Source organism: Lycorma delicatula, chromosome 10 (genome assembly GCF_047948215.1).
Source record: "Lycorma delicatula isolate Av1 chromosome 10, ASM4794821v1, whole genome shotgun sequence".
Lineage (NCBI taxonomy): Eukaryota > Metazoa > Arthropoda > Insecta > Hemiptera > Fulgoridae > Lycorma > Lycorma delicatula.
The window spans coordinates 43,598,303-43,613,363 of NC_134464.1; the positions used below are offsets into that span (position 1 = coordinate 43,598,303).

The 15,061-nt window shown below is 27.9% G+C and overlaps 1 protein-coding gene across 6 annotated transcripts in view; it reads right to left on the reverse strand.

Annotated features, from left to right (window-relative positions):
• The window catches only part of LOC142331504 (uncharacterized), a 517,182-nt gene that overhangs the window by 446,340 nt on the left and 55,781 nt on the right, over positions 1-15,061 (reverse strand). For all 6 annotated transcript variants that reach the window (XR_012758012.1, XM_075377455.1, XM_075377451.1 and 3 more), the window contains exons 17-20: positions 14,654-14,738; positions 9,705-9,782; positions 4,369-4,618; positions 2,089-2,208 (exon numbers count right to left, since the gene is read on the reverse strand). Coding sequence is in view for 5 of the 6 variants with exons in the window: in XM_075377455.1 (XP_075233570.1) it covers positions 2,089-2,208; positions 4,369-4,618; positions 9,705-9,782; positions 14,654-14,738 (533 nt within the window). In the remaining variant the exon portion in view is untranslated. The remainder of the gene's footprint in view (positions 1-2,088; positions 2,209-4,368; positions 4,619-9,704; positions 9,783-14,653; positions 14,739-15,061) is intronic.

The window sequence follows — 15,061 nt, forward strand, 5'->3', positions numbered from 1 at the left end:
TTTTAAAACAAGTTAAAAGAAAATAAATTTATCCAATACCAGGTACATGTAATATAACTCTTGCTGTTACTATACTTTTACTCCTACAGAGTATTCAACTTCAAATTGCATCCATCATTAATCTGAATAGTTAACTTATAAAGAAGTTTACATTCTTATACACTGTACGGCTTAATTTAATTACAACCAGAATTAGAAAGATGTCAATCTTATACTTATTTAAATTATTTTATCTCATACTTTAATTTTAAACTTATATATCAACTTTATTAATATTCCATTTATCTTCTAGAATGACATCAATAGTATACCTGTAAACAACAGAATCTGTTCAGTATAGCTACAAAAAAAAAAATTGAATTGGAAAGACTATAGTCATTGTGACATGTGACTATGGTGATGTAAAAATAATTTGTTTTTGTTTTTTCATTGAAAAATCCATAAAAACTATCACAGTGGTTGGTAGTTCAACAAACTGAACCACTTACTGGAATCAGCTTATGCACTTATACTGTTGCAAGGTAACAGATTATTGGATAATTTCTTAATAGGATTTATCACATAACCTTTAAAAAAAAATGGCATCTAATAATTCATCATCTTAAGTCCTAGATCAGACATGTTTTTTAAGGGTGTACATGAGATTCAGTAAAATTAAGTGGGGTTTCAGTTATTCTAGTTCTGACTACTGAGAAACCTATTAAAGAAGGAACTATACGTCATCTATAAAAACACTGAATTTAAAACAAACTCTGGATTGAATCAGATTATTAATTCATTATTATTTGTATTTGGTAATTGTAGAATGTTAGCATTCATTGAAATAACAGCTGCACCTATGCGAGAATTCTTTGATAACTTAATACTTAAAATATTGTACTTTAATTTCATGCTCTGCTTGTATTTTTACAACGTACTTCATTAGGCATTTTTGTATCCAAAACTCCAACATATTTCATAACATTTTGTAACCAGGAACGTAGTGACACCTCTTAATGGTGGCTGGTTTTATATTTTTTCATTGATTATAAAATACTATATCAGGTCATTATCAAATGAAGAGGTGTTGCGGCAAAGGGTAGATGAAGAAAGATGCATTTGGAAAAATATAGTTAAAAGAAGAGACAGACTTATAGGCCACATACTAAAGACATCCTGGAATAGTTGCTTTAATATTGGAAGGACGGGTAAAAGGAAAAGATTGTGTAGGCAGGACACATTTGGAATATGTAAAACAAATTGTTAGGGATGTGGGATGTAGGGGGTATATCGAAATGAAACGACTAGCACTAGATAGGGAATCTTGGAGAGCTGCATCAAACCAGTCAAATGACTGAAGACAAAAAAAAACATGTCATTATAATACAACAATCATTTCATATGCAATATGATAGTTGTCATGGCCATATGATCTGATGAGTTAGTCAAATTCCAATGCCAGGATGGAAGGTTTATTATCTTAGACTTGATATATTAATCAATACATTGAATGGTTATGACAATTATAAGATTTTTCATATATCAATGGTAATGCATTGTCTGATATATTCTATAAGTAATGATAAATACTTAGATTTGGTTTTAAGCAATTATGAGGGTCATTCAATAATTACAAAGACAATTAGTGAAGTAGAAAACTATTTAATAGAATAAACTAGAACCATCTTAACGTACAAATTGGAATCCCAGACGTAAAAATTATAAGCTATTCTCAAAAAGTATTTCCATTACTGTAACCTCTTTTATTTATTTCAAAATGTCAAATTCACTTGAAACATATACCACGGAACAACATACTGAGATAAGGTTTTTATTTTCTGAAGATGTAAAAATTGGCCAAAATTCACTCACAGGCATTAAAACAATATTTTAAAAAGTATATTAAATGTGCAGATTTATATAATTGGATTTAACAGTTTAATCAAGCATCCTAGTAAATAGTTACTATAATTAAATACCCAAGTATTGATTTTTCACCATCTCCATTATGATTTCAATGTTTACTAGTTTAGTTAAAAAAATAATAATAATAAATAACAGAAACATTAAAAAACTAATAAATGTTTTTTTTTTTTAATTAATAAATACCTTTTTAGTGACTTTACGTCCAGTCTCAGGATCTTTCTCTTCTTTTTCTGTTTCTACAATAAAATAATCATCTAAAGATAATATACGAGGAGCAGAACCACTCATCTCTACTTCTTTGTCCTAAAACAAACAAGAAAAAAATCATTTAATGAAGAATAAGGTGTCTCTGAAGTGGAAAAGACTCAAATAATTTCAATAGGTGCTTAGGACATATGCAATTTCTAGCACTAATGCTAGATAGAATTCTGGAGAATGGGTCTGATGTAATTAATATTGCACATTTTTTATATGTTTTCTGAGTTTGCTGTAAAAGTAAATTATGCATCACCTTACAAAGAATGTTTATTAATTTAGAAAAAACTACAATGTCATTGCTTTAGAACCAATAATCAACCTGCCTATAAAATACATTTACCTGCCCTTTATTAGCTAAAAACCAATTAGTAATTATTTATTTTTAATTCCTCTTACAATAAAAGTATAAAATAACTACAGCCCATCTCTTCAAGTAAAATACAATAAATACTTGAAGATCCTAATATACCAGATGAACAAAAAGTCATTACCCACTGAAAACATTAACTTTACTGGTGATCATCCTGTTGACTTTTAAATTTCCTGCTTTTTAATTACATCTGACAGTAAACACTAGCGTGCATTTCTATTCCATCAAATGAAATGTCGAACACAGATGTTATTATGTTAATTAAATGCTGTTTTATTAATTTTTAGTAAAAATGTTTACTAAGAAGAAAGGATTTTAGCTTTAAAAAAACTGGTGTAAGGGTGGTTATAATTTAATAATGAAAGTGGAATAATCATTTCAATAGTGTACCACAACATGCAAGGCAGTTTACCATTTACAACAATGTTTCAAAGAAGAAACATCTGCAGCAGACTGCCCCAGTTAGTTATCATTAAGTGATGAAACTAAGCTTAAAAGTTTTGTTTTGAAAACCTTTCGATAATAAATTATAAAATTTAACTTTTTTCTATCTATTTTACACAATTTATGAATGTCTATGTCATGCTACACATTTTATGTTTTAATTTAACATTTTAGAACATCAGAACTTTTTCTTTTACATAAGAATAAAAAATGAAGATCTAAGGTCTATGTTATACACAAATTACATTTTTTTTTTTTTTTTTAATCACAGATTTATAAGGTTATTCATCATAGATTTTATAACGACACAAATGAATGGTTGTTGTCTTCAATTTTAATGCATAAACATAAATAACATTTTATATAACATTCAATGATTGCAAAATTTTGAGCAGGATCTGTACTTTGTGCAGAATTTTAGGTTTACTTTTTTAATATACTTAAGTACATATTACGACCCCATTGTAAAATTGTAATTAAATATCAATAATTTAAATATTGAAAAAAAATAGAACTTAATTATATCTACAATATATAAATGTATTTACAAGTAGATATTCCAATCTTAATGACTCATTCTTTATTTTCAAAGAATGAAAAAAAGATTTTAAATAAGATTTTCTTTAAAAATATTACACAAATGCTCTGAAGTTTTATGTAAACACAAACACTTACTGTCATAAATGAACTTATGACAATATGCATTCATTTGAAGATAAATAATGAATTAAGGTATAAGAATATCTTATTATTTAAATGAATTCATTCAATTTACGTAATACACATTATTTATAATATTTTTATCATTAATTCTGTTTAAAAACAATGATAATAATTGTAATATGATGTAATGCCTAAACATATACTTTATGAATAAAATTACTACAGAAACTTTTATTTTTGGTCTTCTAAACTTAATTTTCTTACAAAAATCATTTATATAAAATTTCTTTGATGATCTTCGTAATACAGTACATAAATGCATAATGGCCGATATTCAAAGAAATAAAGTGACAACTATAGCTACAAATAAACATATTCATGCAATGTATACAGAAATTTTTATTTGTGGTCTTTCTTAAAACTAATTTTCAAATAAAAATTATTTATATAAAATTGATTTGTTGTTCTTGATAATACAGTAAATAAAGGTGACTAAAATAAGCATAAAATGGGCAATATTCAGAGATGAAATGGCAACTACAGCTACACATGACATGTATTCACTACACATGACCTAAACAACTTCAAAAAGTTTAATGCACAGGGAGCTTTCTTGGCTATTTACCACTGCAGTGAATTTATTTTAAAATAAAAACACGGCTTACATACACAAATCAAGTATGTTTAAAAACATTAACTGAACAGTGAGAGATGGCTAGCATTTATACCTTAATTAACTTAGCTACAAATGTTTTTCCTGATCCAGGAGGACCTCTTAATATAATTATTATTTTAGGTGGCCTCGTTGCTCTGTTTGCATTTGATAAAATATCTTCTACTAAAACAGGTGGTTGTTTAACAACTGGTTCTTGATGCTGCTGTTGTTGTTGTTGTTGTTGCTGCTGTTGCTGCTGCTGTTGTTGTTGCTGTTGCTGTTGCTGTTGCTGTGGAGACTGTTTTATACTTTCATCAAGCCCCCTACAATGAAATAAAGTACTAATTAATATATTAACCATATGTTTTAATAGATATAAGAAAAATTTACCTGACAATAATGAAACATAAGCAATAAAACTGTTAATATATTGATAAGTGCTTCATTCACATAACCTGGAAACCTCCAGAATTTCAGATGCAATTTCACTTAAATACACAAATTAATAGCAGCATCCTTTGTTATGGATGTGAGCACTTCAAACAAGGATTTATTAAATTAGAATTCAGTAACTATGAACAGAAGCAGATCTAAAGACGAATGAGTTACAAATTAATCTGGGATATATACTATCAACCTGTCAACCCTTTGTACAAAATGTCAATTTACTTCTGCACCATACTACCACACTAATATTAAAATATACTAATCTCTACTTTTATATAAAGCAACAAAACAAACATAGGTTTTGTATTTTACTTTTAAAAATCATAAAGAAAGAGTATAAACTACGAAATTTTTATTTTCATTACAGTTTAACATTTACATAGAAAAAAAGGGGAAAAAACATTTCTTCATGGTATAAGAGTTCGTCAATGCTCATACTATTACTTCACAACATATTTTTGATCTGAACAGAAATCATATTTTTTTATTAGAAGTTTAAGGAAGTAAGAATTAAAAACTCATCTATTTAAGTGAAAAAGATGGTTTAATATACAGTTCCCTAGTTATATGAATACAGCTGAACTAACTAATCTTTGTAAACAAATGAAAACTACATTACAATACAGTTTACTCTCATTAGTTAATTGAAAAGATATTAGATATAAAATTGTGATATTGCAGTTTAGTACTTATTTAAACGAGAAAAAGATTTTAATGGGAATGATTTGTATATGCTAATATCATCAATAAAAGCAAGAAATATTTGGTATAACTTCCTTAGGATATTATCAAAATAATATGGAAGGAATAAACAGAATTCATACTAAAATCAATAGTAAAAATGGATATTCCATATTGGTAAGAAACTGAAATAAAATATTTTTTAATAATCAACAAAACTAAAAGATGATTAAATAAAAACTAATCTCATAATACACAAAACAGATAATATAAATATAATGTATAATGCAGTATAACAGCAAGAGAAAAATTTATTTAATCCCACTTACTTAATATTACTACTGAATGTACAGTACGACCTATTTAGAATTTTAAGAACAGCAAGTACATTTATCTCAATTGGTGTCATAGCCAATACTCATGAAATCTACACCCATGAACAGTGAAATCTACATCCCATTCTTGAACAGTCATATAAGCACGTTTGTAAATCACAAATAAAAAATAAAAACAGATATTGAAAGGAGAATGTGAACAACTCTGATCATGGGTGTTTACAATCTTTCTTAGAATTGCAGACCCATTAATAAGACCTCAATAGTCCAATTTTGTTTGTTAATATAGACTGGTCTGAATCAGTTTCATATAATTTCTAATAATAATTTAGGATAAAAAAAATTGCGAGTTTTTTTTTTTTTTTAACTAAAAATGAGAATATGAAGCAAAACAGCTTAGCTTGTACACCTAATTTAATTATTAAAGTGTTTTGTTGGAACATGTTATTGGAGAATGGATGATGTATTTAAAAATAGCTCATTTATTATTTTTTTTTTAATGTTCATAATTTAACTTCTTTCATCCAGAAAAAATTAATAATGATAAATTTTGTTCAATGGTCACAATAGAGTTAAAAATGTTAACACTAACTAAACAAAAACTGTGATGATTAATTTCCGTCACAGATAGTTTACCTGCATTTTTGCTGATCTAGATCCAGATCAAGGCCACATAATACCAGTAACTAATGTATTTCAGAATTTAAGGTATTCTATACAAACATATAAGTGTAGAAGTATTTAGCAGAGAAATTAAAAAAATCTGATACAACTGTAAAATGATTAAAAATTGATCTAAACATATACATACAAAAAGAGTTCAGCACTACAGAAAAATATAATGCATCTCACCTCAGAAGGTACCTGCCATCAACATGTTGATAAAGTTCATACAATTAGGAATATTTAACACCACCTGATTTTTCATAAAACAAATTGTAGTGTAAAATCTTATTCACACAATACTTCGGGTCTCTCGTACATTTACGATAAGAGTAAAATAAAATCCTCTCTAAAGATCACAATGTTTGGAGTTTTTAATACTGTATATTCAAATGATATACAATTCAGTTCTAAGAAGCTACATAAATGGAATACATACATATTTGCACTTATGTGAACATAGATTACAAACTCTTATACTCTAATTGTATAAACTCTTCAATTCAGCAAGTATAAGTATGCTTTATAATTTCAGAGAATGCCCAGTCAATTCAAAACAATTTTCTCAAATGTTTATCCATTAGATGAACTGCAAATATAATTGGCTTGTTCAAGGATTTATCGGCATCTATTCACTCGATGCTCTTTCTGCTGTTCAGTCATCAAACGAGGAACAAACTTTGCTGCAACTCGATGCATGTTCAATTTTTCAGTCAAAATGTTATGGTTTGATCCAATCATGATCCTAACCTATTTGCAAGTTTTCTAACAGTCAATCAGCAATTTGCATGCACCAGATCATTGATTTTCTGAACATGGATGTCATAAGTTGAAGTTGAAGGCCTTCCTGGTTGAGGAACACATCATGAAAAACATTTGTAAAATTGCATACGACCCACAGCATCATCTCTGTAAGCTAGTTTCAAAAACTGAAACATTTCTGTGAAACTTTTTCCCAGTTTCATATAAAATTTTATATTGTATCGTTGCTCCAAAAATCGCTACTAACACTTAGACACGTGGTACCCAAACAACAATAACATGAAAACTAAATGAGACATCAACAATCCAAGAACATGTGGTTACAGAGGAGATTATGCAATCACAATGCTGCCAATGTCACTAAATATCTCCATTGGCGCATAATTAAAAATGTTTGGTTATTTTCTGAACAGAACTAATACATGAAAATAAAGGATGCTCAAAATGAGTGGAGTGACCTGGCAAAAGAGACATTAAGGGAAAAGTATTGCTTATGATTAAATATATGATTAAAAAATATATTGTATATTAAATATAAAATGTATATTAATATTAAAAATAAAATGTATATTAAATATATGATTAAAAAAATACTTTAAAAGAAGGAAAGGAGCCAACAAAGAAGAAACTCATAAATTGTTCAAGGTTTGCATGTGGCCTCTTTTTTTAGAAGATGAAACACAGGATACTTTATAAATGATTTTGAAAATTAGAAGACACTACGACACAATAAAAATAGAAACTAAAGTAATGAGATAGAAGACAGTAAGCAAATGAAAAAAAAGGATGTACAAAAAAGGAAATGTTGAACATCTAAAAAGTACATATACTTAGGACTATGTCAACATATAATAAAAACAAACGCAGACGAAGGAAGTATTTAGAAGAAACTGTTATATAATAAGATGCCATTAAATATGAAGAAGCATCTTGTGAAGAATTATGCTTGGAACAAACTTCTACATGAATGTGAAATGTGTGCATAAAGGAAATTAGAGAAGATTAACTGGACCAAGTGAAAACTACAACGGAATAGAAGGTTAATCAGAACAATTTAGAATAGGAAAAAGCTAATTGGTTGGAACATAACATGACAGCAGGATTGATTACGAGTGCTAGTAGAAGGATCAGTGATAGGTGAAAAAAAAACAGCCCAGAAAAAGAGTAAAATTTATGGATATCTAAAAGGAAGTAAGAGCTATCAGGATTTTAAGTTTAGCTGGGAAGAAAGGATGCTGGAGATGAATGTACTCTAACCGAACTGCCTGAGGGCAGATAACGATGTAACAATGATGATCAAGATGGCATCTGCCATCTTCATTTCTGAATTAAAACCAATAAATTCAAAGATTAAAATAATTTTAAAATAAAATAAATAATAATATATTAATTTTAAAATAATTTTAATATGCACAACAGAATCTCATTTATAATAAACTGTATTGAACACTAGTTAGTTTCAAAATTAAAATATATGAGGGTCATTCATATATAAACCGGAATTAGTTTACATAGCTTTATTGATATTAGATTAAATTACAAATAAATTACCTTACTTTTCTGCATTGTTTTCTTCAATAGAAATACATTCTCTACACCCAATCGGTAGCTTCCTGATCCCCTCATCAAAAAAAAAAGCCAAGATGGTTGCCCCAATAACAAATTACTCAGATAATGCTTGACTGCAGCATTTTGTTTGAATCTATCCTCTCCTAAAGCTTCTTTCAGCAAACCAAGCATGTGGAGATCACATAGTGACAAATCTGGACTGTAAGGAGAGTGTTCAATGAATTTTAGCAATTTTATCATGAGTCTGAGCTGCTGTATGCAACTGTGCTGAGTTCTGGAGTAGGAGGACATTTCGAATCAGTTGCTGGCCTCATTTGTTGCAATACGCAGCCTCAACATCATCCAACAACTGGCAGTAGTATATCACATTTACTGTTCGTGCAGGAAATCAATCAACAGCACATCTTTTGAGTTCCTAAACACAGCTGATAGCATTTCTTGGCCTTGTTCAGTCCCCTCCACTATTCCTCTACTCATACTTTTTCTCTTGTTTTCTGCGGTGTAGTGGTGGACCCATGTTTCATCACAGGTAACAATTCAGGCCAAAAATGCATCTTCCTTCTTCCTCAAAGTGATTATGAAGCTGCTAACAGGTGTTTTTCTGGACATTTCTCTGTGCCTTCATTGGTTTCAAACTGGATTATAATTCACTGCATAACAGATGATGGTACCTCCTCCTCAGACATTCTGCTGCAGGATCATGACCTACAGGCATGGCTGGCTGGTTGCTCCCCTCCACACATATCTAACAACTAACTATCCGCACCACTCCCACATTTACTGCTCTTCCTCAGTGTACATGGCAAAATTCCGGTTTGTATTTGAATAACCCATATAAACAATTAAAATTTAATTTATTAAAAACATATATACATATTGTAAATTTCCATCTTAGAAAAAGTTCAACTTTAAAATTAAACTAAATTAAAAGATTTTAGAAAAAATTGAATACCTGTCCCTATTATTTTGAGATCTGTTCCTGTTTATTGAAGAACCTTTACGATTATCAAAATCTGAATTGTTCCTGTATCTATATATAAAAAAAATAAGTAAATAAAAATAAAACTATACAGAAAAAATGCAACTATAAACACAAAATATACTTAAAAATTAAAATACAAACAAAAAACTACCATTTTGTGCTAACTTTCTTTACAGACATGGAATCAGAAGTTAAAAAAATAATAAAATGAAAACACTACAGAACCAAAGCAAAACTTGATGTTACCAACCCCTTTAACAGAGTGGTAACATTTCTACTTTCATCCACAACTTTTAGAGTTTAAACCCTTGTCAAGCTTGGCAATTTTTTATATACGCTACAAAAACAATGAATAGTTCAAACTTGTTCATAAAAGAAAGCCAGGCAAATTTTGTACTTTTATTATTCATAATATTACAGCAAAAAAAAAAGTTGTATGTTACATAAAATGCATAATCATTCTTTAGGATTAATTAAAAGAACTTTGTTTCAATCAGGTACGGATTTTGAAATTTAAAGTTCTTAAAAAAGATAGAATGGCAATAACAAGTACTATCAGAATTCCTAATCCTTAAAATGACCTTTTTATCATATACTACTTTACTCAAAACCAAATTTATTAGAAAGAAAAATCCAAATCCAATCCAAATTTATTGGAAAGAAATTTATTAGAAGCAAACATATTGATTTCCTAATAAACAGACACTACTTCAAATTATTTGATAGTCCCTTAACCACCACTAAATTACTTGTAAGTAAACAAGTAATTTCTAAACTTCATAATACTTCTAAATGTCATATAATAATTATCAAGGGTAATTTTTAATATTAATTATACTTTACACAATAGAAAAACAATTAATTGGATCAACAGAAAGCTGTTACAGAAGGATTTTGATGACAACGTTTTTATTTAAATTATTCACAACACACATGATTGAGTTGATAATCAGTAGAAAAGTTATCTTATTAAATTAAAATGTTACATAAAGGTAACCATTATCACCACAACTGTTTAACTTGTAACTTCTTTTATACATTAGGCATTAAGACTGAAGTATTAATATGATAAATAATATTTTTAAAAGAAAGAATCCTGTATTAATATGATTTAGTCTACTCTTGGGTAACTGAAATTTATTTAATCACTTTTTTTTTGTCTTCAGTCATTTGACTGGTTTGATGCAGCTCTCCAAGATTCCCTATCTAGTGCTAGTCGTTTCATTTCGGTATACCCCCTACATCCTACATCCCTAACAATCACTTAAGTTACCACATTTTTATATATTAAAATGAAGAGAAAAAAAGTTCAGATTAATGTATAGTACAATAAGGAAAAAACCTTGAAAAAATCAAGTGTTGAAAGTAAGCTATAATCATAAAAAGCAATGCATGTACTGATACTATTAAATGACAGTTATTCAAAAGTAATGAACTTAATGCATTAAAGTATCAGCAGCATATCATTTATATGAGATACATGCCAATTTTCCTTAAGAGTTCAAAGAATCTAAAATGTTTGAAAAAGTAAAAAAAACAAAAATTTTTAGTAACCACAGAGAAGTATTTTGTGTACAAGGTATAATGGTTTATTACAGATAAAAACAGAAGACACACCCTTCCATGAATGTAAAATTCATGAATTCTCAAGTAGGTTCTACTTTACGCATCTGATGGTAAACAGAAAACAGATATACTGATAAAATGATAGAAAAAGTCTGAACTGACTGATGACCTAATCTGAATAAAAATTTTTTTTAAATTATCATTTTTTTTATATTTTATACCTAAATAGCATTACTTCTCATTCAAAGCCATGCGGTTAAGTGGATAGTAATTGGTGAACTTTCTTTAAAACATAAAGTATCTTAGTAGCATTTATGTACAATACTTAACATAGTTTACCAATATTTGCAACACAAATTTTAACTACTTGTCTTCATGTTATTCACATTAATCATTCATCTGTGCTCCTATGTTCTGAAGTGGTCCCTGAGTGGGAACAATAGATCCTAAGTTTTACTGTGTTGGTGGCTTTTGTTGTAGTTGACTTTAGTAAGTAGCAGATTAGCAATAAATTTTGCATAAAGTTTGGTAAATGTTTTATAAACATTAAATGATGCAGTAAGTTTAAATGGCTAATGTTTAAATCTTACCCAGTGCATTTTCAAATAAACAAAAATCATTTTAAATGAAGATCTTTATTCAGAACACCCATCCATTAATATTAATAATATTCATGTTGAAGAAAATGAAAAATCGTTCATTTTAATCAGCAGTTGTATCTATGGAGAATCCCACAACATTACTATAATATATTGGTTCATTTCATAAGATTCTGATTAAAAAAACTTGAAATGCACAGAGCTGCAGTCATGTTTTTGACCACACAGGAGTAGAAATACAGTCATGTTATTTGTAACCTGTTAGTACCTATATGAGTGAACAAATTATTCCAATCTGATGCTAAAACAAGAGTTTAATGGTAAAATGTTGAAACCAAAATCCAGACATCATAGCTGATCAGCAGATCTTCGCAATGGTTGTTCATAGGTCAGGTAAAATACAATACAAATTACCACTTATATTATGAATCCATTAGAACACAGCGATGTTTGTTGTGAGGACCTTCTTTGCTATCTCCCAAGGCGACACCTGCACTATTTTTTATTTGTGGATCTAATAAATAAATTTCATTTCAATTAATTTGTTTAGCTTTTTCTTTGGACTAATAGTCTATATAAAATTTGTACCTCTTTGAATTTAACAAATTATTTTATTTTTGTTTACAAATTCTTTCACGAGTTAAAATAATATGGCTGTGATCAAATTTGAAGATACAGTGCAGCTTATAAAATAGTGAAATTTTGTGCAAAATCTTAAGTAAAAGTGACACTTTTAATGATTCAAAATAATGGATTTTCATCATTCAATGATGAAAATGTGATGAAATTTATACACACAATGTAAAATTGAGGGAAGGTGATTCTTGTGCAATGCAAAAGATAATTTGTATTCTACATATAAAACTTAATACTAACATTAATCATATATAATTTATGGAGAACCAAGGACGTGTCTGGCTATTTTAGCTAAAAATTATTTGTCAGTGCTTAAAACAATTGGATTTTTCTAAATTAGTTTTCTCAGTCTTTGGAATGAAAAACAAATGTATACATGCTGCTAAATATTTTTCTGAAAAAATAGTTTTGTACGATTGCTGATAAAAATTTAGGATTATTCTTGCAGTACCATCACACAAATAAAAAAATAAATTAACAGGTCATATTGCACCTAAATTTTCCTAAAAGTGCCCTTAAGGAAACTACTGGATTCCTAAATGGCAATTCTTGAATTTATGGATTTGAAAAGGCTGATTAAAATTTCAAATAAGTTTCATTTTATAGAAAGTAACTTAGTAGGTCAGATATTTTTAAGAATGGTGCTAATTATAAATTTTAAGGTAAACAAAAAGTAGCTTTTGGCTATAATTTCTTACTGATGCAATCTCTCCTAATTAGACTCTTTCTTAAGTCACTATATTGTGATGAAAATAAAAACATAGATAGTAAACAAGAAAAAGAGCTTACAATAACTACAATTGCAACATGACTCAAGAATGATAGAGGCAAAGTTTTATTTGGCTCAATTATTACACCTAAATAATTTTATGTAGTTTATATAATCTTTTTAAAAATCTATGATAAATGCTATAAATACAATTCTAATTAAGTCAAATAATTAAAAAAACATGTCCAGAGATTCAGAATCTACAAACAAATTGAAGAAAATATTTTCCATTAAATACAGTAAAAACTTACCTACACTAAGTGGATGAATACAAAAGCTACATATCCAAATTCTTTCAATATCTCATGATAAGATTGATTTTATAATATTAGAAAAGTAATGAACAACAGTACTATGTTACTAAGAAATGAAAATTTATAAAGCAATATAAAGAAAACAGAATCAACCGAAAAAAATGAACATCAGCAACTTGAAATCTTTTATGTAACAAGAAGATATGCAAAGAGATACAAGAAATTTTTTTATACTGAAGAAAACTTCCATTAACAAAAAAAATAAAATACAGCCAGTTTAAAAATGAAAAATAAAAAGTTTTGACTCAATTGACAATGTAAAATTATAAAAAAGAGGTGCATACCTTTAGGTTAAACTCAAATATAGTTATAAGCAGAAAGTGAACCAACTTTTCCCTAAATGTCCATCAAAAAATTACTATTTGAAGCTTATTGTATATAGTTCTACAAAAAAAAAAAAGATGGAAACAATATGTGAAAGCAAAAAGTATTTAAGTCTTCCATGTTTCTGAATAGTTTGAGATGTATCCCAGTAAAAAATAAATAAATAAAAATAAAAAAATAAGATAGCCAGTTTATTAGTAATATAACTTGGATGTATTTGTTGAATGTAAAAAAAAAATAGTAAGGATATATTATGTTACTCTATATTAACATATAAACAACATAAAATTTTAAACATGTAATTAATTAACTTAAATTTGTGCTGATTTGCACAAATGTAGAAAATTAAAGAGTGAAAAATAGGGATTTTCCATCGGTGAAAAATTGTCTCAATGGGTTATCAGCCTGTCACTTTACTAAAATTTATTACAAATGGTACCAAAACCTAGAAGGAATAACTAAAGAAAACTGCTACAGATGCAGTCTGCAAAGTATTTTGTAGATCAATGTTTTCCTTGAGAAAATTTTCTCTTTTCAAGAGAACTATAAAAGAATGGTAATTTATGAAATGAAAGCACACAAATTCAACCATCTGATTTTATTTTATGTTCAATGAACACTACATTAAAATTAAAAATGTTTTACAACATAAAATTAAATTACAATAACAGCACAAATTGCTTTTCTTTCTTTTTTATTAGATATACTTACTTATCAGTATCCTTATCATCTTTATTATATTTACTGTCTTCACGCATTGATCCCCCACCACCACCACCACCACCTACTGGTCTATCTGTAAACAAAAATTTGAAATAATTATAAGATAATAGTTTTAAAAAAATTTTAAACATACAATTTAATATTTTGGCTAGAAAATGTTTCAGGATAAATTTCTGATTGCACAAATGATAAAAACAACAGATTTATCTTGCATAAATATAATATTATATATATATATATATTTAAATAATAAACATCCTATTGATAGTATAAATCATTACCTTTTAAAACATTTCCTTTGCCGACACGATAAATAAAAATTTTTTTATAATTTTTTTTTTTTAATATAATAAATATGAAGTTGGCAGTTTTCCTTAGTTCATACCTTTCAATTTC